This window comes from Blennius ocellaris (genome assembly GCF_963422515.1).
Source record: "Blennius ocellaris genome assembly, chromosome: 9".
In the NCBI taxonomy this organism is placed as follows: Eukaryota; Metazoa; Chordata; class Actinopteri; order Blenniiformes; family Blenniidae; genus Blennius; species Blennius ocellaris.
The window spans coordinates 8,072,860-8,099,701 of NC_137658.1; the positions used below are offsets into that span (position 1 = coordinate 8,072,860).

General features: G+C 40.8%; 3 protein-coding genes and 1 long non-coding RNA gene across 4 annotated transcripts; 3 read left to right on the forward strand and 1 right to left on the reverse strand.

The window, feature by feature from the left end:
- Positions 1 to 3,248: 3,248 nt before the first annotated feature.
- On the reverse strand, positions 3,249 to 12,378 carry slc43a3b (solute carrier family 43 member 3b). The gene is made up of 13 exons (XM_080501966.1): positions 12,359 to 12,378; positions 11,750 to 12,020; positions 11,454 to 11,583; positions 8,591 to 8,637; positions 8,431 to 8,507; positions 8,146 to 8,238; positions 7,911 to 8,050; positions 7,186 to 7,295; positions 6,913 to 7,056; positions 6,553 to 6,660; positions 6,178 to 6,364; positions 5,448 to 5,571; positions 3,249 to 5,360 (listed from the first exon to the last, which is right to left on the reverse strand). Exons 2-13 carry the CDS (start codon positions 11,913 to 11,915, stop codon positions 5,250 to 5,252), a joined length of 1,437 nt encoding a protein of 478 aa, XP_080358092.1. The 5' UTR covers positions 11,916 to 12,020; positions 12,359 to 12,378; the 3' UTR covers positions 3,249 to 5,249.
- Positions 12,379 to 18,874: 6,496 nt separating this feature from the next.
- On the forward strand, positions 18,875 to 23,653 carry smtnl1 (smoothelin-like 1). Its single transcript, XM_080502352.1, has 5 exons — positions 18,875 to 19,116; positions 20,998 to 21,605; positions 21,713 to 21,827; positions 21,944 to 22,095; positions 22,315 to 23,653. Exons 1-5 carry the CDS (start codon positions 19,036 to 19,038, stop codon positions 22,676 to 22,678), a joined length of 1,320 nt encoding a protein of 439 aa, XP_080358478.1. The 5' UTR covers positions 18,875 to 19,035; the 3' UTR covers positions 22,679 to 23,653.
- A 553-nt stretch (positions 23,654 to 24,206) lies between these two features.
- On the forward strand, positions 24,207 to 24,608 carry LOC308134663 (uncharacterized protein; the record flags this gene model as incomplete). The annotated part of the gene is made up of 2 exons (XM_080502435.1): positions 24,207 to 24,487; positions 24,604 to 24,608. Exons 1-2 carry the CDS (start codon positions 24,250 to 24,252, stop codon positions 24,606 to 24,608), a joined length of 243 nt encoding a protein of 80 aa, XP_080358561.1. The 5' UTR covers positions 24,207 to 24,249.
- Positions 24,609 to 25,091: 483 nt separating this feature from the next.
- Positions 25,092 to 26,820, forward strand: LOC308134863. Its single transcript, XR_013936781.1, has 3 exons — positions 25,092 to 25,503; positions 26,202 to 26,313; positions 26,399 to 26,820. It is a non-coding gene; the product is annotated as an uncharacterized lncRNA (long non-coding RNA).
- Positions 26,821 to 26,842: the final 22 nt, after the last annotated feature.

Consider the following 26,842-nt stretch of genomic DNA (forward strand, 5'->3'; position numbering starts at 1 on the left):
TCAGCAGATGGACGAACACAGAGGTCTTGAGCATGTGCGATGAATGGTGTCAGTGCCGGGGTGGGTCGTGTTGACTGATGACTGACTGCTTCGTTCATGGCAAGTCCACCGTGATGCACATCGTCTGTTCCCCAGTGATCACATAACCACCCAAAACCTGCTCCTTGGAAGGTCATCTGTAAAGCCAAGCTGTGGGCAAAGTGTGGGGAATAAATTGCTCCTGTGGAATCACACTGTTTCTTGGCTGCGGCGTGGTTTGACTGCATGGGGGAGGCAGACAGCTCACCAAGCAGGCCTCTGCAGGAGGCCGTGGAGCCGATAAGGTCGGGTGTGTGTGTGTGTGCCTGCACATGTATGTATTCACAGCACCATTGGGTATCTGTGGGAGACAGCCAGCTCACTAATTAGTGTTCATGTTTTTAGAGGCTTTGAGGGGCTGTGGTGCAGGATTCACTGATAATGTGGGATCCTGGTCACAGGGTCTCGTTATGAGTGGCAGAAAGAAAGTGATTTTAAACATAAGGTCCAAAGGTTAGGGTAAGTGCAAGCATTCTCTTTTAGTTGTGGTGTTGAGGTCCAGAAACGTTTCGTCCACATCATCCTATGGCTGTGCACCATGATCAAGACCTGTGGACTTCCTGAAGAAAAGAAATGCAGACAAATTCATCTGGCTGGCAACGTATGTACACAGTACCCCTGCCTGATTCCCTCCCAGTTATCTTCACATTTGCCTGCTGTTTCAAAGTGATTCACGGGAACACTGACTGATTTGAACTGGTGTAAACACCGCATGTTCACTGGATCACACACACACACACACACACACACACACACACACACACACACACACACACACACACACACACACACACACACACACACACACACACACACACACACACACACACACACACACACACACACACACACACACACACACAGACAGACACACACACATTTTCAAAATTTTGAATTACGCGAGCTGAACTAAGTTCTTAGGTTTTACAATGCACTATATATTTATATATACAGTCTATATTTTTTTAACACTAAGATATTCAAGGCAGGATGAAGCCGATGGAATCATATGAATCAGACAAAATGTGGGAGTCATGTGCGACAGCTACGGTCTCACAAGACTTTGTTTGCAAAGATAATGAATCATTTGATATTTACTTTTAAGTGTCAGAAGAGATGCTTCGGTCGGAGCAAATCATGTTTACAACTGATTTACATCCCCGCCTGTTCAGGGCCCTGAAAGGTCACAAAAGTGTAATGTGGGTGCATAAACTCAGTAGAATGACACATATGAATCTAACTTCAACAATAAATTAACTGGTGAAAATATTAAGTTATTCTGATATATCATATCACTGAAAATGTTGCGTCGCTTGATTTTGTATTAGCCGCTTGCAGCAGTTGGATAATCATTGCTTTCCTCCTGTCGTTGCACTCGTGGAAGGGAACAGTTGACGGTTTGAGTAAGCCAGCATGTCAAACGCTCATCCACGGAGTCCACTGTAACACACAAGGATATAGCAATTCACCTCATTAACAAGACTGCTTATTTTTATCTAACCCTCCTTTGGACATCGCCACTATTTCTGTCAGACACTTATGCGAGACTGTGTGTTTTGAAACTTGTGAGATACTGACACTGTGATCATCGATGACTCAGACAATGCACATGTTCGTCACTCGGACGGACGTATACTCATGTACATGCATGCATATGCACTCGCACAGCCACAACCACACCTTCTTGATGCGATAGACTTGTAGTTGAAGTTATTTCTGGGCTGAGAGCGTGTGAGAGTTAGGGCAGAGCAGTTGTTGTGGGGGTGTGTCCCTGTTAATTCAGGTGTCAGAGTTTTTTTTTTCTTCTTCTTCTTCTTCCTCACTCTCTTCTCCCTCATGTAATGTCTCTCCATCACTTTCAGGAATAACATGGCAGATGCTGTCCAGTATCACCAATAGCAGTGTGAATGAAGAAGTTGGACTGTAAACCAAGGCTGCTCTGAAGTTCTGCAGACTTGAACTTTATTTACCACCAGCTGGTGAGGTTAGATTTGCTTGTGGTTGCTAGTTTTAAAATGATAATAACAATCTTGAAACATGGTCACTTTTCTCAACACAGATGCTCCATTGCTGCTGTTCAGGTCCAGAAGCAAACAAGCCAGTCATCACATATATCAACCAAGAGGGATTAAAATGAAGTGCAGGAGGTGCATTTATGCACATCTCTCTGCTCCTTTGCTGTTTCCTGTTGTTAAAATATTTGCATACCTTATAACTGCTGCCATAACGCTTTGCAGTTTCAAATGGCAAATCTGATTCACTGAATTGGCGGGTGGATTTTTGCCGATGAGTAAAAGCAAAATTTACGATCAAAATGTTATTTGTGGGCGGGACAAGTATGTCTTCAATTTCACAAAAACTTTGTCGCTGCCATGTTGAGTTAAAGCAGACATCGCGAACCTGAAATGGTGAAGTGACACCTTTAAAACCTGCTCGTTGCTCATGAATGCGCCACGAGTGCATTCATGAGTAATCAAACTATGTACACTGTTATATCAAAGTGTAACTTATCTTTTACGATTTAAAACTTGAAGTTTGTGCATATTTCAGTTCAACTTGCACCTTTGCAAGAGAAATGCTGCGGTACCGCAAAGCACACCTTGCATTGTGGCACATTCAGTAAATACTCTCATGTACAGTGTTGCTGAACCGTAAGTGATACTCGATAAATTGGTTTGTTTCTTTTGGACAACCACACACACCCACACACATCTGTTCGCATTTGCTGCTGAATTAAAGAATCATAAAGAGAAGCTACTGATGAGAATGTTGTTGATGAACAAAACTGATCACAACTTCCAAACCTCTTGACATGAATAAAAGTTAGTCTGGAATCAAACCTGGGTTTTCTTCCTGTGAGACAACAATGTGCAAGTTCCACATAACCTTTATCATTATTTGGACATTATTTGGGAGGATGGTATTAATTCACAAGCAAAGTCCTCCTCCTTTACCTTCTGCTGGTGATATAATGGCTGGTTAAAATGCTAAACAATTTTTGTACACTACACTTCATACCTCTTGATAAATTAATTCAACGTTCAGGGGATTCCGAGGACTCGTTGAAAAACACGGTTGTAGCTAAGTTTTTTAAATGGCACTTTATTGGCATTTTCATTACAGTTAACGGCATGTATATAAAATACACACTATCTGAGCACACATCATGTATCTATTGTTTCACTTTCTGTACCACCGGCAAACAGAAATCTGAATTTCACTGCATCACAGTAGGGTGAAAACTAACAAAAGATAGTTTGACGTTCCCACAGAAGTGCAGCATCATCTCTTCCCTTTAAAAAAAAAAACAAACAAACTGGTGTCGTTAATATCAAAAGCAAAATTACATTTGGTTGAGCACTGTGGATTAACTGCACATAAACAAGCATTCATTTATTTTTCAGTGCTCAGTAACACAAACCAACTGTTCTCAAATATAAAAAATGAATTCCCTTCATGATTTATCGCATTATAGTTATGTTACAGTACATTTAAACACCCTCATGACTCGAAAGGGCACTTGAGACTGCGTTGGATGTAAAAGTTGGTATCTGACCGGTCATGTTCAGATCCAGCAGAGGGCAGAGGCGTGTTTCCTCTGCTTCACTCCTATTGAACAGTGACACACATATATCAGGACTGACAGAAAGGCTCCACTGAGAAGTTGGTAAGAATACATCCCAAAATGATGCCAGAAGTTTAAATGTAATCACGATTACACGTCATACAAAGAGCAACATTGGATGGATATGTTCATCAATAGACTGCAGGGTACATATCATACATCATCGTTAATGCAGCTTACAATTAAAGCAGATGACACAAGTAAAAAAAGATCATACAGTGAACACATCATAATGATGTATACATAGATAGTTTTAAATTCATATTATTATTCAGTTTAGCAGGTAGTATGTTTATACTGTGTGACCTCAGTTTGCAACGTCAGACCAGGGATAATTCCGTCCAGATCTTACGTTTTAGCAATTTGCCCTCCTTTTTGTGTGTGCAGGTCATCTGCTGAATTATTCATCGTAAAAGATTACACAGAATCATGAGCAATAAATGGCTTTTTTCAAATAGCGCTGCATTTGATATATTCTGCATTACAGCAATACATTTAACTGTCTTAATTATACTTGAAATATTTTGTTGCAAAGTTTATGCTTCAGCAAAACTAATATTGTTTTACTCTCGACTACTATGGATTTTTCATTTGATTTCCTCTTTTTTTTTTTATCCAACCAGCATTTGTTGAAATAAATCTCAATTCCTCTTTCAAGACAAAATGTTTCTTGGGTCTAAAGCAACACATGTTTATTTGAAGCTGAGAGTTGACACTTGTGCTGTTATAAAGAATGCTGATGTAACTATGGAAATAAAAGATATCATCATAAATAATAATTAAAAAAAAAATGAATTGGAAAAAGGTAGAGGTAGTTGATTTGGCAACATGAACATGATTTAAAGCACATTTTCACACTGAAAGTGTGAAGTGTTTGTTATTATCACAAAATCTTTTGTGTGATGAAGAAAAACCTGAAGAGCTCACCGAGACGAAGGCGTTCAAGAGAAGACTCTCATGACAACTCCATTGGGATCTCAAAAGTTCAACACGTGCACCAAAAACAGAGAACCATCATCAAAATGACCTAAAGGGGACTGTGCGGTGAACGAGAAACGCCCAAGAGCAAAACACGTCATGTGTTGGCTCCGGGATGACTTGAACATGTAAATGAGGAAATGACACATTTACGGATGATTCCGCTGCTGAGGGAAGTGGCAGGACGGACACAGAGATAAGCAAGAGTATTATATGCTCTCGGGTTGAGCTGAATCCTGCCAGACTAGATTTTCAAGCTGAGGAGGAGGAATATCCTCCAAGTGGGTGATGAGTCACTGGATCTCAGGCACAGGGGCATTTCTTTAACGGAGGAAGAGGAGCTGAGAGCTGATGATGAGCCAGAGTGGCGGTCAGCTGCAGGGAAGATTTCAGGCTGACGATTCTCTTTAACCATGTGTGACTTCCTTTCCATTGCACAAATCTGGATTGGATTAGCAGTAGCTAAGAAAGAACTTTAACCTTGCGCCCGGGAGCATAACCTAAAGAGGTGACGGTGTGACTGATGGTGAATTCAGTGCACAAGTTCATCCTTTTCACGTTACAGACTTCATGTGGAAGCAGTGACGGCTTTGTTTCTGGAAGTCCGGCGACAGTGCAGGTAGACAGAGACGGGATGGATGAAGGCCAGCAGACTGAGCAGCGTCAGGCCGACGTTCACCTGCAGACACAAGGAGGACGACGAGGAATCGGAGTGAGGGCGTGACATGGAGGACCACGGCGTGAGCAGCGGGTGACGTGTACTCACATATAAAGGATCTCCGTTCAACCCGTCTTTCACCAGAGCGAAGCAGGGATACTGCAGTAAGGAAAACACTGCTGACAGCCCCATGACCATACCATAGAGCTTCCCAAAGTGGCAGGAAGGGAACCTGGATACAGCAAAAGAGATGAAGTGATGAGGAAGTTAGGGCCATTATAATAAAAACACAATGCATTCATTTGAAATACCTCTTAGGAATGCATTTAGTTCAAGAATTAGTTTCTATTTTAATTGGCTCCTACTAGTTTACAAGGCAGCTGTGATGTCATGGTGTATTCTGACTGATGCGCATTCGCATGACCAAACTTAAAACCCAATATGAGTTCATATCTTTATGAAACCTGTCCCGAAATATCAAACCTCTGTAGTTGGCACTGTAGTTCAAGCCGTGTTTACATGGACCTAAAGTAATCTGTATTGTAAAAGTGCTGATTACAATTATTACAAGCTTGATTAGTCTTGCCAACGAATCCATCTTCAGTTCTGGTACAGTTTCACGGTAAAGTTGGACGTGGGATCACGTGCACAGGTCAAACATTGTGGGAAAAGGTCAACTGGTTGATGTGGAAGATATTCTTGATGCATATAAACCTGCACGTCAATCTGATCGCAGTGTTCATGTAAACCGGACAATAAAACGGTTCAATCAGAAAGAATTCGATCAGAATATCACAAAATAGTGATCAAGTTGCATTCTCTTAAGTTTGATACTCACGCCAAACTGATGAAGGCCGCATTCCCGCCGTAGAGGAAGGAGCGGTTGAGCACCTGCAGGATGAAGGTGAGGTACTGCAGGGGCAGGTAGGGGGTGGAGGCACAAAGGGAGAACAGGACACACTGCAGCGCCGTCAGGAAGAGGGAAAGCACCGAGGCCCGCAAGTCCGCCTCCTGTTCTGTTTCTCCTGCAAACACACACACACACACATATGAAGCCGTGCAGAAAATCAAAACAACTATCTCGTTCCTCCAGAAACAAGCGAAAAGAAAATCAATAGCTAAAAACTTAAATGAAGGGTTACAATTGCTTTTCTTTGACTTCAAACGCCATTGCCGTGACCTCATTGAGATTTACGAATGTGATTCATGTTACCTGCAGCTCGAGGTTTGCCCTTGAGTCGGTCCATGATGAGGCCGTTCCAGGGAGCGCACAGCACTCCACACAGCTGGGTGACGGCAAAGGCATTGATGTACTGACTCACTGCAACCACAAAGTGGTCAAACAGAGTTAATAGAGAAACAAAGCCTTTTGTTTTAGATTATCTTATTTTACTATTTGCTGCTTTTACAAGCAGCTGGTTGATGTTAAATGCTCGTTTTACTTAAGAAGACAGGGGAGGTGCAGGAATAAACGCGGTGAGTGTTTGTTGAGCTGGCCTTGCTAATGGGGAGGATGGTTAAAGTTTCCCCTGACAAGAGAAGTGTTTGCAAAGCATGCTCTCTGCCTGTTTACCCAGTGAGGCCTCGCCGCCGGTCAGCCTCAGCAGCATGGGGTTGAGGGTGCCGATGAACAGGTAATGCCTGAGCTGCATCACCGACAACCAAAGCAGGTGAAACGCAAAGAACCTGGAGAGCAAACACTCGCGGAAACTTTTCTCTGGGGGAGACGAAGACAGGGACAAGAAAAAAAGCCAGGAGAGTAAATATTATACAATGACAAAAAAAAAAATGTGTGAAACTAACCCCCCCCCCTAAACTCTCATATTGCATGTATGAAAGCACAAACCTTGTTTCACTTCTGCGTCCTTGTTGAGGGGTGTTTCCTCGATTGCCGGCTGTGCGTTATCGTTCGCTGACACCCCCGAGCTCAGAGCCTCTGATTTACTGCAGTTTATTCTGACGGTTAAAGATCACAGTGAGGTCAGGCAGACACCGCCAAGACCCAGGGAATTACTTTCTGGGTTTGTACGTATCTACTTTATAAATTAGCTTTTTGAAATCCAAGCTCAATAATCAGAACAGGATATGAAGGGAGACTTTATGGAGATATTATTCAACTTAGTTAAGAACATAGTCGTCTCAGGACACGAGGGATTAGATGACAGATGGATTCATGTTTGAAGGACATTAATTCTCATGTCTGTATGTTTAAATAGTTAATTTCTATTGAGGATTAAACAGTTCCATCAAATTATTCTTATTTCCATTAGTATTTATAAAGCCACTTTCTTAGTATTAATTGTTGCTCAGCAACCGGAAGGTTATTGGCCTGAACCTGTGCAGGAATTAATCCTTTCTGTGTTGAATTTACATTTTCTCCCTGTGCCTGTAGGGATATTGGTTTGTTTGTTTGTTTTTCAATTTTTTTTGCCACACAGTTCTTGAGTGTAAAATGATGTTAATATAAGTAAACTGGTGATTTTTAAGGCGAATATGAATTGCCTGTCAGAATGAAATAATACCTTAAAGTTTTCAACAGTTGCGTGTTCATTGTCTGTTGGTGATCCTTACCCGTAGGTGTAGCGATCAGGCAGTGGGTAAGGTATGAATTTCCTTGGCAGCAAGAAGAAGGTCCTGAGCACATGAATGACGCTGCAGGCAGACAGAAAGAGGAAGGCGGCGCGAAGAGAGACACCAGACTCGTGTACCAGCTGCACGGGGAGTGGGGCAATCATTAATAGACGACATGCGATCAATAGATCCTGTCAGTTTTATAAACGTGCAAATATGTGTGTGCGAGAGTCACCTTGATGATGAGGAAGAGGGCTGAGGAAGAATCAAAGGCGCCGTTATAAAGGGTGATGATGGTGGATCGACGTGAGCCAAATAAATTCCCAACCTTCAGGGAAAAAGAAAATAAAACATTTCAATTAGTTAAAACAAACAGGCATTAAAATGTATTTTTACTGTTTTTGTATGAAACATAAATGTTTATATGATGTATTTCAACTCTAATCGGTGTTTAATAAGATTGCTTCTGGTTCTTATACCAGCTGTATGCTCCTATTTTGAGGAGTATATGAGTTATTACCTGCATGTTGGTGATGAGGAGGAAAATGCCCCCCATAGCCAAGGAGCAAAGGGCTGGGAAGAGCAGGTTTGGAATAGCTGAGGGGGGAACACGTTCATCTTGTAAAACTTAGAGACAGCAAAAGTCTAAAAAGATTTGAAGGGATTAATTGTTTATTCACCTGAACTTGAGAAGGCCACCATCAAGGTACCCATTGTGTAAAGAAATCTGTTGGTCGGGAAGAAAAGTGTTGAAAGGGGCACAAAACAACAGAAAACTCATCACAGCTGAAAAATCTAATTTTCTTGAATTTGAAACTGTATCAAATCAAATTGAATAATCAAGTTATGTAGACATCTCTCTCTCTCTGTATATTTAAATAATTAGAAGAAAAATGTGAGTCTTAATAGAGTGGAATCACATTAAAGACTTGCTAATCTCCAGATTGGTGTCTCGTTTTGTTTGGAGAACTTCTGGCCGACTTTAATTTCCTCTCTTGGCTTTTCTTAAGCATCTCGAACTTCACTTGCCAACTATTCATATTCCTTGGCTCTTTATTTTCCATCCACCCTTTTTTATTGGAAACATATGGATGTCCTTAGTGCCAGTTTGTTATTGTGGATTTAGACAAACTAGACAGGTAGAGTGTGTATGTGGTGTTATAATATATTAACTCTGAGGAGAGAGGGAGGATGGCTTAGTCATGAAGTCTGAACATCTGTAGAAGAAAAAGCTCAAACTTCTTTTTTTTTTTTTACTGACATTCCTCCACCCGCTAGTGAGTAATGATCCTGACCTAGATATGTATTCACATTTCTCTCTCCAGTGGGAACTTACCCCACAGTTCAAAATTTGATCAAACTTTTGTTCCACAATTATTTTTAGAAAACATTTCCAGATTGGTATGTAGATGCTTGTTCCCACATCTGTTCCCTCCGAGGTAAAAGTAATGCCTTACTTAAAGTGGCAATTCACACTTTTTAGAGTGGGTTTTGAAAATGAGACTATCTCAGTTTATAATGGATTCAGCGTTATTGAGTTTCAAAACGATGTTGCACATGTAGTTGCGTTTATTGTCACCTTTAATGCAGCACCTTTTACTGCCAGTCTGGCAAAGTTTAAAAATGTTTCAACAAATTAAGCAGCTGTGGGGACACGTCACAGATAAAGTAGGTAGGTTACTTTAATCCCCCCTCTTGTTTGTTTGCTGCATCATTTGGCTGCATTTGACTATACACATACAACAGTGTTGTAGCTTCCTTGGGAGAACGAGATATCTCATTTATTTTGTAAAAACATGGATAAACTGGATGGATCACATGCTCAAAAAGCATCAAAACTCAGTCATATCTCGGACACTAAAGCCAACATAAACATGCTTTATGAATGTTATCGTGTTACCTGCAATGGCTATGCAGTATGTGACACAGATAAAACTGATGCACTTAATTCTATTTCTGTTACATGATTCTGTCAATGTTGCATGAGATCTTCTGAAATTAATTAAATAATGTTGTGGACATGATCAATAACAAACCTAAACATACAAAAATATAGCAGTTTAATCATATGCAATGTTCAAGGAATATATTAATCGTGTCATATATCATGTTTTCCAACTTGGAGCTGCATTGAAATAGTTCACAAAATAAGTCTTTTACCTGTCGGACTGTGGGAGCTGCATCTGCTGCTAATTATGTTTGTGGCTTTTGTTGATGTAATACATTAGTTGGATCTGAACTATGTTTAAAGACAGGGAGTGGTCGTTGACCAGTCAGTGCCCTGCTGTGTGAGGTAAAATTACTGTTATTGTTGTACCTTCAAAGAGGGTGTAGATGGTAGTATGGCATATTTCCCTGCTGGAAATGACCTGTATTGACCTGATGACCAAATGTTCCAGTGGATTAAGCTTTTTCAATTATAACTGAATGAAATGTTTTGATTAGTAGCTGACATCCCCTCAGAAAACAAAACAAAACTATTCCTCTAAGAAAACCTCTGTCCTGCTGGATTGTAAAATTTTGGGGTAAATTATTCAGTCTCCTTGTTATATTCATGAGATAAACTTGAGTTTGTGAGAAAGGTTGTATAAGTGAGAAAGATTTTATGACATACGGTTGGAACACAGTAAAAATGCATTATGTTGAAATATAACACTTGTTATGATTCATGAAAATGCATCGTTTTGCACCTCAAGTTAAAAAATAGTGTATTATCTCATATAGATTTCATGGTGCTGCACATATTACCAGAGAAAAGAAGAGAACGCATATATGGACATCCTCATTTATGGCTTACTAAGCCGAAAACCTCCCAAATATGTCTGACCTCTGCAGGTTAACACCCCACCCCAACATCACAGCTGTTACTGTAAATAAACACATTTCTTTGGAGATGAAAATCATAGAGCCACAGATATAACAAATATTAGCTCAGAGGCCCCAAAGTGGTTAAACTAATCTTTCTCCCTGCATTACACATGAAAGAAATAACATATTTAGATTTAGATCAAGGCTGAAGGATGGAGGATCCATGTCTCCCGTTATGGTGCGTATTGATCACAATCATTAGGTAAAGTTCATGTTGTACCTTTTATTATGGTTTAATAATCGATAAACAACTTCCTGATGCTCTTAATTTAGTATGTCCTTTTTTTATTATGACACGCAGAAATTGTGTCAATACCATTTTTTTTCTCAATATAATTTAACAGTATGGAAACACTTACCGTACACAACAGTTTTTCAAACAACACCTGTTTGAAATCTGTTTGTTTTGCTAAAGAAAAAAAGTGTGATGTACGGTAATGATTGATTCTTTGAGTAAATTATTATATCAATAATCATTCAAATTCCAGTATGATAAGTAAATTTAAGCTTCCCGAAGATTTTCATAAGTTTGCAGAAAAAAAAATGGTCAAATGTAAAAAAGTGTTGGATTTGAAATCCTCCACACATTTGATGTGCTGATCGTCATAAAGTTTTGACAGGGATTAAAACTTAATTAAAAAAAATAAATTTAATGAATTGGGGTGTTGGACTTACATGCCAAAGAGACGAGCCATTGTAGTGCCGTACCGGTCGAAGAGGAAACCGTTGGGCATCGTCATGAAGTTATTCATAAATGAGGCGATGGTGAAAATGAGCGAGAATTGCTCATCTTGTCTGCTGCAGTCTGCAAACACCAAAAAGCAGAGCCGGAGTAGAGAAATAGGTCTACCACAAGTACGAGATGTCTTTTATTTAGATTTAAATATCTTCATTTGTTCAGTAGTTTTCAGGCTAAGAGTGACGGACACACCAGTGATGGACTTTCTGCAGCTTAGAGTCATAAAACTGACCTAAGGTGTGTGTTGCGTTGACCCCGGTGGTGTTGACACACAGTGAGCTGAAGTACCCGTCCTCTTTGAGCACAAAGACAAGCGACGCCCACCCGAAGACGGCTCCAGCAAAGCCCAGGCACTCCAGCAGGCCCGTGGCAAAGGTGAGGTAGCGCTTCACCGACATGGTCGCGGGCACGGACACTCACACGCAAACAGAAAATTCACAAACACTCTGTAGACAAAGAGTCAAACCCACACACACACACACACACACACTGTGTGCCTGTACCTGCCAGGAAAAAAAAGCAAAAGGAATGACAAATTCGATTGGCTCTTTGGTACCTCTGATACCCGCGCTTGTAAAATGAATTCAGTCACTTTTGAGAGAATTAATCACTCATGTCACATCAGACTGAAATGAGAAGTCATGATGTTGGGAGGTACCAGCTGCAACTCAATGAGGGCTCAAAACATCTTCATCAAATCTAGTTCAACAGGTCACTCCACTTCCAAAAAGACATGGACGTTGGACAGAACGCAGAAAAAAAAAATAAATAAATAAAATCAAAATAACCTCCCTGCGTTCTCACAAAAAAACAAACTCCACGCTTACAAACTCATACTCACAGTCCAGCCTGTGATGATCCCTCCAAACTGCTCCCACAAACCACAACCTGTGCGCTCCAGCGCTGCAGCTTTATATAGACAAACACTTCCTTCCTCTTCTGTGCCCTCCTTCTTTCCCCTCCTCAGTGTTTTCCTTTCTCAATCACTGCTGCTCTGCAGCAGAGAGAAAAACCTCCTCAACGGTGAACTACCGGCTGCAGACAATAAACAGTCAAGCATTCCTTTAGTTGAGGCCACAGAAACTACAAAGACATATTCCAGATGTGGATGCATGGGAGGGTTTGCCAAAAGATCATGGAGAAATGAAAGAAAACAACTTTTTATTTTGAGTCCTACATGACAAAACATCATTGATCTGACGTTATCGTTCATTGACGTGTCGTAGAAGGATGCTCCACTTCCTCATGGCTACGCGCATCTCACGAGAATGAAACATAGTTTTAAAGTCATGGGATGATATGAACTATAGGCCTGGGATTAACTATCAGTGAACTGAATCTGTCCCATGATGGAAAACAGAAATAACTCATGATTTTACTCCATGTTGATGTTGTGCGCTGATGCCAGCCAAAGAGGCCTTTTGTCGTGGAGCCTCGTAATGTCTTGAAACGTTGCCTTTGTGAGTTTCTAGTGTCCACAAGACGATGGAGGTTGAAGGTTGGACGTCGCCAAGGGCCGAGATGTTAGTCACCGGAGGAGGGCTAACAATAATCCAACTCATACGAGATGTGGACCTATGGAAATCTGCGAGCATCGTCGTCGTCACAAGACACCCCGCAAGCAGACTGCAGAGGCACGCAAGCCTCAAACACTTCCTGAAACCACTGACCCACTATTAACACCGTCATCACACTACATATGTGTAGGAATGTGAAGCTATGACCTGAAAACACCAACCCATGACTTCTTTCTGATCACAATCCAGAGTCATTATAGATGGAACAACAATACTGGCATTATTTCACCTTTCTACAGAAGATTGATTTGATCTTTGTGGCACTAGACTCCAAAAATACACTTTCCCCCGTCTCGCACAAATGTCTATTTAATAAATCCTGCAATGGACGGAGAGTAGTGTTGTTACACTGGATTAAACTTAAATACTCACCTCAAGCTTTAAATTAGCCAGACATCATGAAATTTGATGCTGTTACAGCAACGCAATAAGAAAGAAAATACAGAAGGAGCAGCTATTGTGCAGGTGGCAGTAATATCAATGCAGGATGTTATTCACCGCAGTAAGTGTAAATATAACATAGCGATGTCTGTGATTAAACCACCCCATAAAGTGTAAACGTATCTTTGAGAGCCCAATATTTGGTGGAACTGCTGGTATTAACAACACGTTAGTAGACATTTTCCACCCCACATCCTTTAAATGTTGCAAGAGTTTCATCATTCTTGCTGTTTGATTTCCTGAAAGGGAAAAAAAAAATCTATATAAATCGACTGGATCACATGTTTTCTGATTGTGTAATCAGCCCACAACTCTCTCTCCATTTATGCCAAGAGTAAAAGTGCTGGCATCAGCAACTTTCGGGAAGAGTTAAGTAGTCATACATCTTTGTTTGGAAAAGAAAAAGAAAAAAAATCCTAAAAGAGACCAGCCACGGGACTCTTTCTCCATCACACTCACTACTTCCTCTTTTTGTTTGAATTGAATGCGGCACATGATGCTTCAAGTCAGGTGGTGACGAAGGCCTTGACATAATGCTGTTGGTGTCGTACAGCTTCACGCCGTGTGATGAGCTGCAATGACACAAAGTGACCTTAAAGCTCTTCACCAGCCTGAGATATACTGCATTTTAAATTAAACTGAGTTTGGAAACAACATAACCCGCTCCTCACGGAGGCTTATGTTTTCCATCTGCACTCAAAAGCTCATTGAAGTTATAGGACATAAGCAGCCTCTGTTGAGTAAATGTTATAATTTAGGTGCGTGTTCCTCAGGTTCTCGACACAAGAGGCCATGAAAAGACAAATAAAAAAAAAAGTTCTACCACAAGGCCTGTACATTTGAAAGATTGTTCACTTAATTTGCATTTTTTACAGGCTGCTGAGGCCTCTATCGTCAGATGAACTTTGGAACCTGTGTTTACACAGTAAGAGTGCAGTGGATTTTGTCCCCATCACTGATACTGGAGGACGCAGAAGTCCCCTGTATGAGGAGGAGGAACGACAGCAGCGACTTAAACATGTTGCAATATACACATGCACATGTTCTTGAACACTGTTTTAAGACAGATTCCTTCGCCCATAGTCAGTAAGGACTGCCCGTAGCACCCCATGACCCTGTGACCAAATCAGTTCACTGTGTGTAGAGTTATTACGCAATGAGTATTCTGACCATTCTTTTTTATGCATATTTTCTCATTTCAAACTACTAACTACTGCTAGTTTTAAGAGGATGGTTTCTTCAAGAAGTGGTAGAGAAAAACAAAGCCAGAATCTTTCGAGAAGACCATTATTTATATGCAGGACGATGCCGCATCACATGCATCAAATTATGGAAAGCCAGTACATACCTTAAATATGACAGAAAGATAACATAGCGCCCTTCCGCACCTGATTTACAGTAAATCCTATTGAGAACTTCTAAAACGGGAGATTTACCATAAAGAAAAACAGTCCAACTCTCTCAACAGTGTCTGGAGGTTTTGCTTGTTGCTGCACAAAAAGTTGACTGCTGAACAGATAAAGAAATTAACAAAGTCCATGGGTGGAAGGCTTGTGACGGTTATTGAAAAGACATGGACCATAGTAGTCAGTGATTGTTTTTGTGTGTGTGTGTGTGTGTGTGTGTTGGAATGTTAGAAATGTTTATTTTGACACTTTCAGTTATTTAACAGTCAAAAATGAACAAGTTCAATGGGAAAATGTTAGTTTTTCATTTAATAATTCTGTGCCCTCAATATTTGCCAGATAATTGATTACGCTGACATATTCTCTTTAGAAAAACAAAATTGATTTCTTTTTTTTTTAAGTAGTTAGGTTTGAGCTTTATTAACATTTTGGAGTTACAGAGACTGCTTGTAGTTGCTAGGAAATACAATTAATCATCAAAAATACAACTTGCCGAATAATTCTGCACACATGAATAAGCTGAAGGATCAAACTAATTCATAAAAAAGCTCCCAGGCAACGTTCAAACACCCACGGAAAGAATATGCAAACTCCACAAAGAAAGGTCCCAAAACTACCGGGAATATTTATGTTGTGAGACAACAGAGTGAACTACTACAATACTGTTTGGCCATTACTACTACTACTACTAGCAATAATAATAATAATAATAATAATAATAATAATAATAATAATAATAATAAAGGTCGTTTAAGCTATCAAATCAGTTCCTGCAAACATCATATTGAGTCAGAAAACAGCAGGACTGCAAAGGAATCTGATTGATGCGGCGCGATGTTGAGAATAGATGTTAAAAATCACTCCTCTTTTACAGACTAGAGTGTGAGTGCTGCCTGGTACAGTGTGAGCAGGTCTTGATGCTGTGGCCAACTCAGTGACTGCTGCTCACACTGAACTGTAACCTGCATTATCAGTCGTGTGACAGAAAGCTTCTCCTTTACTTTCAGGGTGCCTTTGCGTGACAGGGTATGCGCTTACTTGATGTTGTGCTCTCCTACTGTGCTCCCATCATCCATAGAATCCATACATTGTCCGTCCAGTGGCTATAAGACATAAGGACCTGCAGGAGCCAGTTGAGCACACACACACACACACACACACACACACACACACACACACACACACACACACACACACACACACACACACACACACAATTCCCCCCCCTCCCTGATAACAAACACACGTCTGTCTCCTCCAGGTCCAAATGCCCCTTAAGAAGAAAAATCAACCAAGCTCGAAAACCTTTTAGGGTTTTATATTTTTATTTATTCTTTATTTTTGATATACATTTTTTTGTGATCATTTTGGTATTTATCTGTTCAACCCTATACTTAACACCCCCCCCCCCCCCCGCAATTCATTTATTTGATTATGTATTTTGCTATTTGAATATTTGTTCAAATGAATTCATTATTATGAAAGCTCGAAACGAGGAGTTAAATGTAAAAGGCACAGACAAGGTTTGAAAAAATTTGTGGATGAAAAATGTATTTACTGGCTTTTCTGAGGAAGGATAGTTTCTGTACGGACTGTTGGCGACATCATGTGGCAGTATAGTGTATCTGCATTGTTTAGCGGAAATAAAATAAAAAATGCCTCAGACTGGTTCAGTAATTTCCTTCACCTTATAAATAAGATTTACCTTCACAAAGACGTAAAATACTGTTCAAATTAGGAGTATCAGGAATTTAGTAACTGGGTTGGAGGAGCTTTAAGTTATTATTATTTTTAAAAAGCATTCATCTTTTATTTTGCGTCTACTTTTAACAATTTGTATTCTTCCACAACCAATGTGTCCAGTTAATCTTTTTTTTTGTTGTTGATCATTTTACGGTGATTGGTGACAAGTTTATTTAAGATGTGGAAAACTATTTACAAAAACGACCAATGAAATGAGCTATGGAACAGAAAAAACTCCTTTTACAGATTTTAATATGGTATGAACAGTGGAAACTGACAATGAAACGTCAGGAAAGGGAAATAGTAAGTCTTGAAATATCCTTCAACAATATCCTAATCTTCAAAATGTCAATTTCCAATTACATTAATTGGAAATTAATGTTTTTCAAAGGGTTTTCAAAGGTTTTCAAAGCCTTTTCAAAGGGTTGAATTATTCTGGATTCATTTCTGCGTTCGGAGTTAACACAAGCCATGGTAAGTGTAAGGAATTTAATAATATACATGTTTTTATCACATTTCTAGTACAGGAAGACCGTGACACACATTTCTGTATGCTTTCATTTCAAAATTCTACATGCAATTAACAAATGATTTAGACCGTTGTACATTGAGAGAACTGAAAATGGTGAATGAAATGCCAACTCTTCAAATACATTGGTCCCCATAAATGTAAGAAGTAATGTTATCAAACTACATGAACTTAGATGACTTGATTTTTTTTTTTATCTCTCTCCATAGAACATGAAAAATATCTCTTTCAACAGAAAGACTATGACTGGAGGCTGTTTCAAGACTGTTTCTTTCTAAATGACCTGCAACCATAATTATATGGCAGATTTAGTATTTTAATTCAATACACTTAACAACATTCAGACTGCTCCTTTGTTTTAGTCACTTGTGTTGCATCAAGTCTTCTGGTCAGGAAAAATATCTGAGGCGCTGCGTGTGCACAGTTGTGCTTCAGTGATTGGACGACGAGGGGAGTCGGAGGGATACACAAGAAGGTGCTGGCATATTTATAGTCCCCATGACACAGAGGGGAGGAGGAGATAATGATAGACCTTTATTTTTAAAGCCATCTGTTTTGTGCTGAATGAGTAGATAGATGCAATGAGCACTGCAAGTTGAGAGGCTTTACTTGTGTCACTATATTCCTACTTTATGTTGTAGGAGTACTTGGGCGGAGGCAACACAATCACACAGATATGAACATGAAAATGAGGAAAATGCAAAGAAAGTCCAACATTTATCCTAAAAACAAGTGAAAAATAAATGAAACGGATCTTTTTTTTTTAAAACACAAACACATTCAGTATGAAAGTGTGACTATTTTTCATATTTGAAAAAAAAGGCACAAACTCAATGAATATTATTCATTCTAATATCTCTAATATCTGAAAGTTCACCTCAGTAAAAGTCATTCCCAAGGTGGCATAAGAAAAAAAAAAGACAAGTGATAGGAGGTCGATTATATTTTAATCACGCACTTCGAGCAAAAATCTGAAACGTTGAGGATAAAGTCAAAATATAATGTCGAGAATAATCATTGACTGACTTGATCTACTTTTTAATTACAGTCTGTTTCCCCTCCCTTGTTAGAACCGGTGCTAAGTCGGGCTCTGGCTCCGAACGAGCCCTGGAAGTGGTGTGTGGTGGGTGGAGCCTGGAGCACCAACAGCAGCTGCACACCTGAGCTCCATGTTTGTCAACCCCATCAAAACGACTCCAGCACTTCCTCCACTTCCCGCCAGACCTTCTGTTATTGATTTAATTGCTTCCCGTGTCATATTTGGTATACTTCTCCAGTACTGGCATCAATCCCGTGATCTACAGTAAAGAAGTGTGCATGTCCGGATTTGATTCCGGCCGTCAAGCATCACATCCAAGCACTTGCAAGTTCAACTCTCCCAATAGCTTGTGTCTGCACATGTGAGCGGGGATGTTTTTAAGAAACCCGTGTGAGCAACCCACATGTGCATTTTGTGTGCACAACCACGGTTTCCACAGCAGACGCAGCTGTCCGGCCCAAAGGACCATGCCTACGCCACTATGGCTCTATTTCAGGAGCCTGTGTTGTTCAAAAGGTCAGATAAAGAAGCGTAGGAATCCTCACAACGAAGTGGGTGGGGGTGTCGGGTGAAGGGGGGGGGGTTGACGGTGGATGTCCACAAACACGGGGGGGCCGTCCCGATAGAGAGCGAGAGACATTTGGTGGTAGCTGTGTCGCAAAGGAGGATTCACCTTTTACTCAATGAGACTCTCCTGAAGGGGGTCCGACAAGCAGTAGTTCATCAGAAGGTCCAGGGAGAAAATTTGGTTTGAGTGTGGACACGTTGACATTTCTGGACATCATGGAAGGAGGGACACTCAGCCAGGATGCAGCCGAGTCGACCGGGACGACCAATCAGACTGACACGAACAACAATGACGAGGTGTTTGCCTGCTTGTTTATTTGTTTGTTTGTTTTCTTATCTTCCTCGGCTTGGCTGTTTCCGTGTTTGTATAACCCACTGACTGGCGATATGCTCCATTCTGGGGAAAGGCAGCACGAGTATTTGTGGCGGTGACAGGTGCCGTGTCTTTTGAAGTGGAGCAGGAGAAGTGATTTTGACAGCATTCGCTGTTCTGCACCTGTTCTGTCTGCTGGCTGAAGCATGACACACACACACACACACACACACACACACACACACACACACAGACACACACACACACACACACACACACACACACACACACACACACACACACACACACACACACACACACACACACACACACACACACACACACACATGCAGAGTAAAGCACATGGTACACATAGACTGTGGAGTTTCCTATTCCTGCTGATGAGTCACCAGTAAAGTCTGACCTGGTGTGACTGATCCTGCAGTAGGTCGTCACATTTAACACAACTTTAAAAAACAACAACAAAAAACAACAAAAAAAACCCAACATCTTGATAGTTATTCCCCTTTCCATTCGTCATCATGAATGGAAGAAAATGAAATAGTGAAATTGAAGGTTTAAAAATCCTTTTAATGTTCACACAAAGTGTTTTATATTATGATATCAGAATGACACATTTCCACAATGTAGTTGGGGCCTAAAAAATTCCAAAACAACATTATTTTCCATTTGAGAGTTCAACATCTAGCTGGTCTAAATAGTGTATGCAAGATGATTAAAAAAAAAAAAAAAAAACACGAGACGGGAGCTTCAGGTCTCATGTTACGAGTACCATGTTATCCCTGAGTAATGTGCAGACACTAAATTTAGTGGTCCTTATATAATATCAAATGAAGACGGTGTTCCTAATTATTCCAAAACAACTTCCACTAGAGTCTCCCTCTTTTCCCCTTTAATCTTCTTTGTGTTTATGACTAGTGTTGAACAAATCAAATGTTTATTTATGCACTGCACTTACAAGAACAAAGAAAGTATTGTAGGCTCATCATTACCCATCAGGATTACTTTTTAATCACAGAAAAGAATCCAAGTATCTGACATAAAGTAATAGAAATGTTCCTTTTGAGATATTAACAACTGAAACAATAAATCAGCTGCTCTGTTGAATGTATAGCACATTTTATTGTTTGAGCAGTCTTAATGTATTTCACGTCCGTCTCATTTACACACACAGTGGCGACACCTGCTATTCAACGTGCACAACATTGGAACAATGTGGAGTTCAGTGCCTTGCTGAAAAGACACTTTGACGCACACACGGGAAAAGATGGGACGATGGAACCGACAGTATTGAAATTAGAGGATTATCAGCCTCTGTCCACTCGATCACAGCTGGAAGTAACTAACCGATCATAGTCATGTTGAATATAATTAGAAAGGCATTTTTCTACCAGCATTCGTAAAAAATCTTTGACAGTAACGCGAGCAAATCGTTTAATTTAAAGCAGAGGGAAACATCTTGAACGCAGCCGTGGTCAAACTGGAGAGTTACCGTAAACACATTTCATGAAGCCAAATGGCGACACAGTAATGGACTTACAGAGCTGTTGTGGTGAAGAGAGAGCTGACTAATATAAGGCAGTGAGATTGTGGACACAAGCGTCTATAATAGTACTCTTTGTATGGAGGCGGCCTCACTCTTAGTGAAGCACTCGACTGTTAGAGATAAGAGAAGGATGTTGAGGTCATTCATGCATCTGAACAGGTCGTTTTCCATCAAAGAAGATGCATCCAGCTGGATGTAAAGGGTTTAATATGGGGTGCAATGCAAATAAAGTGCATTGATATAATTACACTGCCGCCACAAAATGTGTTTTAATGCTTTTATTGTTGTTGTTGTCCAGACAGGTGAGCCAGAGCAGGTGGAAAATAAAGAACCAGTGGCGACAGGAGAAGGTCAAGGGCTAATGGACGCGGGCGAGAAGGGGGAGGAAAGCGCCATGTCGGAACTCACGGGAGAAGAGACGGCCATTAGTGGTGAAACGAACAAACCCCAGACGACGTCAAAGCCGCGCCAAAGTGATAGCGAAGAGGACGGACAAGATAAAGACAAGTCGTCTTCTGGTGCTGGCGTGAAGGAGTCAAAAGTACCAGAGGGAGAAACTAAAGAAAATGGAAAAGTGGAAGGAGACAAGGAGAAAGAGGAAGAAAAATCTGGCGGGGATGAAAAGGAGACAAAGGATAAAAAGAAAGGCAAAGAGGACAGTAAATGTGAGGACGAGGTAAAGAAAGACGTCGCTGGAAAAGAGGCCGGAGGCGTGGAGAAGAACGAACAAGTCAAGGAGGCTGATGCAGAAGCAAAAGGGAAAACGAAGGAGGCAGAGAAGCAGGGGAAGCCCAAAAGAAAGACTGGTCCTCCCTCCTCTGTCGGCAGGCCGAGGCAATCGGCGAGGTCGATCAGAGCCGCCGCGAGGAACGACATCATGGCAAAGTTCCAACAAGGCGCACCAGAGTGAGTCCCCGTCAGACACAAAGTGTGAGAAGTCACTGTTTAATACAACGACTGCAAATTACGGGCCCATAAAGATCTCAGTTTAAAGATTCTGTTGACATTTCCAGGACCCCGGTAGCTCGCAACTTCAAAATTCAAAAGTCGTCTGCTGCTGCAGCGACAGGAGCTTCGATCAAACAGAAGATGCTTCAGTGGTGTCGGAGCAAGACCCGCAAGTACGAGGTGTGTTGGGCTCTCCGTCTGCGGCTTTGCCCCGAGATCGATTCTCTCCATTTGGGAACAGCCAAAAATAAATACGAGTAGTGCTTTTTCCCATCTTTCGTCCTCGATCGTTTCAGAGTGTCAACATCGAAAACTTCTCCTCCTCCTGGTCCGACGGCATGGCGTTCTGCGCTCTGATCCACCGTTTCTTCCCAGAGGCGTTTGACTTCAAGTCGCTGGAGCCAAAGAACAGGAAGAAAAACTTCACGCTGGCCTTCGAAGCGGCAGAGTATATGAACTTATAGTTGCTTCCCATTCGTTTTCTCCTCTCGGTTCATTAGTCAATTTGTGTTTTTGGAATCATCGTTTATTGGTTTGACCGGCTGTCTTTGATATTGCGGCGCCTGCATGAAACACATCTTGCGTTACTGCTTTTTTCACCTCAAACCTCACCTCATATTTTTTTCTCCTCTCCTCTCATTTTTTTTTTCTCCTCCATTCTCACCAGGACCCTGGCCGACTGCTGCCCCCTGATCGAAGTGGACGACATGGTCATGATGGGCGCCAACCCAGACCCCATGTGCGTTTTCACCTACGTCCAGTCCCTCTGCCACAGCCTGTCCAAAATAGAGAAAGAGAGGAAAGACAAAGAAGAGAAGGAAAAGGAGAAAAGTGGCAAAGAAGTGGGGAAGGAGAAAGGAGACGACGAAGGGGCAGAGGTGCTGCAGAAGGATGAGGAAGAATCTGCTGAGACGGCAGACAGCCAAGCGGAGAAGGAAGCCGACGATGTCGTCGCACAGGAACCGGATAATCCACCGAAAAGCTGTGCGACGGAAGAACGCGAGAGCCTGGTGGCCGACACAGAGTCCTAGAAGACAAAACAAAGAGACCAAGACCAAAGTGATAAGCTGCTGGTTGTACAATGAGTAAGTCTTAGTTTGTTGTTGAATCCACGACGGTTACAGTGAGCTACATGAGGTCCACGCTCAGCTATGTGATGTGAAGTAATGTGACGTCCCAGATATAGTAGCTATGTTTGCAAATGGACTGTACTGTGTGTATTTTTAGATTAACTTTTGAGCTTTTGTCTATGATTTGAACACAAAAAAACCGTATCTACTTGTTTTTACTTTACTTGCTGTGTTCGTAGGTAAAAAAAAGTTGATTAAATGTTGAGATTCTGAAAACCAAAGTTGTTTGTGTGTTATTGAAAAGCTTTTGTTGATTGGATATCTGATGAAATATCTTTTTTTTTTTTCCAGAGTAGTAGTAGTAATATATCATATCTAATAGTAGCTATCCTGCTGCACAATTTCTGATATGAGACATATCTTTTCCCCCTTTTTTTTTCCTGGTCTTGGGGTGGGAGTGGGTTTTGAGTTATTTGTTTCTATGTTAATAAAAAGCAATAAGTAAAGTTCTTAGAAAAAGATTATGAACAGACCAAGAGCGAGAGACACACACACACCATACATACAAAAAAACTGCTGTTCAATAACGTGTACTAAAGTACTAAGGGCCAGTTTTATTTGTGTGAATCATTTGCTTTTTGTACTCCAGCATAAATATCAAGTTGTCACCTCAATTAAGGATCATCAGTGTTAGTGAATGTACCCTTTTCAAGTGTTACCGGTATTTCTGTTAACGTTGTCGTGATAATGTTGTCTCATAGCTCAGTGAAGCGGAGGAATTTTTGTCAAACGCTTAAAAAAGCCTGAAGAAAGAAGGCAGACAGTTGAGGTGGTGCTAACTTCAAAAAAGGGGGGTAAATTGGCATGAAGTGTTTAAAAAAAAATAAATCATATATATTTTAATAAAGTAAAAAAAGAAATGTGTAGTTTAGCAGATACTGTATAGCGTAGATCTGCTTAATAACTGTGTCTGTTCCGTCTTTCTCAGGCAGTGTGCGTGTGTGTGTAATTAATATTATGGTATAAAATAAATATAAATATATATCTTCCCCCAGAGTTGCTTTTTTCCAACCTTTCAGGTCGTCCTGTTTGAAATCCAACACCACAAAGGTCATTGCACATGATTCCATGGTTATTTTACCTGCTAATTACTCTTATTTGTACAAAAGACCAGTCTGAGCCACCAGGTTATATGATATTGCAATAATTGCTATCAGGGTGGAAAAAAAATGTGAATCTTATGTTGGATGTGAAGTAGTACTTGACGTGGTCGGTAGGTGGCGCCTTGGAACAAGCGTGCCGCAGACACACCGAAAACACACACTGCGTCTGTTCTCCGGTCATTACGGTAATGAGCGTCACAGGGTGACCAGGAAGGCCATTGTGCTGCCTCTTTTGTGGGCTAGGCTAAAGCGAGTGTGTGTTGGCGCTCCTCTCGGCGAAACTCTCCTCGGCGGCGGCAGCTCAGTGAAAACATGTCCGAGAACATGGCTCCGGGCAGCCTGAACCTGGAGTCGCAGCTTCTGTCCATCATGGACGTGCTGGTGAAGGCGGCGGTGGGGGAGATCACTCAGCTGTTCTCGGAGAGCTCGTCGTCCCTCCGCCTGCATCTGACCCAGAGCCTGAAGGAAAACGAAACCCTGAGGATGAGGATGAAGGTGATGAAGAGCGAGCTCTTCACCCTCCGGCTGCAGACCAGGACCAACAGACCCGCCAGCCGCTTCTCGCTGACCAGGGCGAACGTCGCCAGGCAGCGACCCAAGTGTCAAGGTAGCGGTACTTTTAACTTTGGGAATACTTTGCGTTGCCGGGAGCAAGAAGCCGCTTCGGGTATTTCGGTAGCCGATGCGTCACTAACGTTGTCTGGGTGTTTATGTATTGTCAAGTCTGAAACTCGAAGTGGACGGACAGCCAATAAACTACTCACCGTGGACACGTGACACACACAGCCCACGTGTTTCAATGAGACGTTAAAAATATAAACAATGTGTGTTATTAACCCGTGTTAATATACATGCAAGCACATTTGCGAAACAGACATCCAAAGGTACAGTAAATTAGATTTGTACTCCTCTTTTATTATTATTATTATTATTATTATTATTATTATGCAGCCATAATTAACTGACATGTGGTGGTAGAATCAGTTCTGTCGCAGTAATGACCCCCCCCATATTATTGTTACTACTATTGTTTTTATTGTTTGTACTGTCCACTTTCCGCTGCAACAATGAAAATGTCCACATTGTGGGACAAATAAAGTTTGATCAATAAGTCAGTCCATCCTTTATGGATTCAGGTTAAGTGGTGTCACTTCATTCAGGGTTGTGTGTGTGTCATTTGCGTTTTCCCAAAATGTATGGAAGTAAAACTGTGCCATCAGATTCTGAATTCGAATTTCTAACTCTGAATTTTTTTACCATCGAAATCAGACTTTGAATTTGAAAAGCTGTCTAAAACATCTAAAAATATTCAGTGTGTAAAAATTCAATGTGTCTAAAAATTCATCTGCAAAAAAAAATTCGGCTGCAAAAAAAATTCGGCTGCAAAAAAAAATTCGGCTGTAAAAAAAATTCGGCTGCAAAAAAAATTCGGCTGCAAAAAAAATTCGGCTGCAAAACAGCCAGAATATCTGTGCCATCAGGACGATGCAATCGATACCTGTCTCATTCACCCAACATCCAATCAAGGGAAGCTTTGTTGGTCACGTGACAAGTGCAACACTGGGCAGGAGCGCCCAGGATTTTCAATCAGCCATGGAGGCCAGCGGTAGTGACGGCGCTTCGGTGAGTATTTGCCATTTATGTCTGTAAATCACACATTGCAAATCACCAGAAGTTATGAAGCAACATATGTGGCGAACTTTTAATGATGTGTGAAAATGTTTTCAAAGAAATTACATTTACTGTATGCAATGTTTTACATGCAGAAAATAGTTAAATTGTCTCCTGTTTGATTTTTTTTTATGTCCATTGAATACTCTAATCTGCACAGTGCTTGTTCTGGCAAAAACATTTTTTAACAAACATAACGTGAGCTGAAAATAGTCAAGTGGTTTGTGCTGCGTTGGTCCTGGTTTGTGCTGACTAAAAGTATCGTTTGTGCAGTTTTACTTTGTAAGATATAATAAAATGATTATGAACAAAAATTGTGTCAATCTGCATTGGTGGTGGGTTGTACTGCCTTTGTTTTTAAGATATTAAATAAATAATTTTAGGAAATACAAAACCTGAACAAAAAATGATATCTTAAAGGCATATTGAATGAGCATATCTGAATTTATGTTTGCTGATGGAAATGTTTTATTTAGTTGTTAGGTCTTGATAATGTATGTATACACCACAGTTTAAGTGTCATCTTTTCTGCTAATCAAACTATGTCACTTCAATTAAAGTCCAGTAATATTCAGTTGTTTAAAACTATCTTTGAAGTTCTAGTTTCTAGATAAATGATCAGTTATTATCATGCTATTTTTTCAATGCAGGTTCTTCTTCAGCGGATCACATGGCCTCAAGATGACAGTGATGATGAGGACGATTGCTCAATTCAAGCAAAATGCTGCACGTCGAGCTATGTAGGACAGTTCATAGCCAATGGTAGGTTTAAGGCCTCCTCATGCTACCAATGTCTGAGTGTGCGCAGAGTACACGTGATCATAATCTATTTTACTCTACTCTATAGCAGCTGCAAGTGAATTAAATGACCTGGTCAAGCTCTGGACTGGATGGGAGGTTCTGCCACAAAGTCTCACCATCCAAATCATCAGTGGCAAACACCCCACGGCCTCCACCTGCTTTGAGACCTTGTGCATCCCAGGACATTATACGGACTACAATTCTTTTAAAAACGACATCCTGGCATGCATTGCCACTTGCCATACGGGATTTGGTCCTGTGTGAGTTACTATATTGGGCCTGTATTTAGGTAAAGTGAAAAGTTCATGTTTCCAAGCCTAAATTACATGTTTGAGAGCTCTGGATGTCTGGATAAGTTTTTCATTTATACAATCCAAATTTAAGAAATGAGAACGGTTGAATTTCTTGTTTGTCCAAAGTAAGTAGTGTTGATGTTTGTTAATTGTTCAAATAAATTTGACTGCATAGATCCCACTTCCAAGACTTGACT

Excerpts from the sequence above, each read along its gene's own strand:
- slc43a3b (XM_080501966.1), bottom strand. The coding sequence starts at position 11,915 with ATGTCGGTGAAGCGCTACCTCACCTTTGCCACGGGCCTGCTGGAGTGC. Across the intron at positions 8,638-11,453 it reads ATGGCTCGTCTCTTTGGCAT|ATTTCTTTACACAATGGGTA; the intron begins GTAAGTCCAACA and ends CCCGACCAACAG. Across the intron at positions 7,296-7,910 it reads CCTGATCGCTACACCTACGG|AATAAACTGCAGTAAATCAG; the intron begins GTAAGGATCACC and ends TTTAACCGTCAG.
- smtnl1 (XM_080502352.1), top strand. The coding sequence starts at position 19,036 with ATGGAAGGAGGGACACTCAGCCAGGATGCAGCCGAGTCGACCGGGACG. Across the intron at positions 21,606-21,712 it reads TTCCAACAAGGCGCACCAGA|GACCCCGGTAGCTCGCAACT; the intron begins GTGAGTCCCCGT and ends TGACATTTCCAG. Across the intron at positions 21,828-21,943 it reads GCAAGACCCGCAAGTACGAG|AGTGTCAACATCGAAAACTT; the intron begins GTGTGTTGGGCT and ends CGATCGTTTCAG.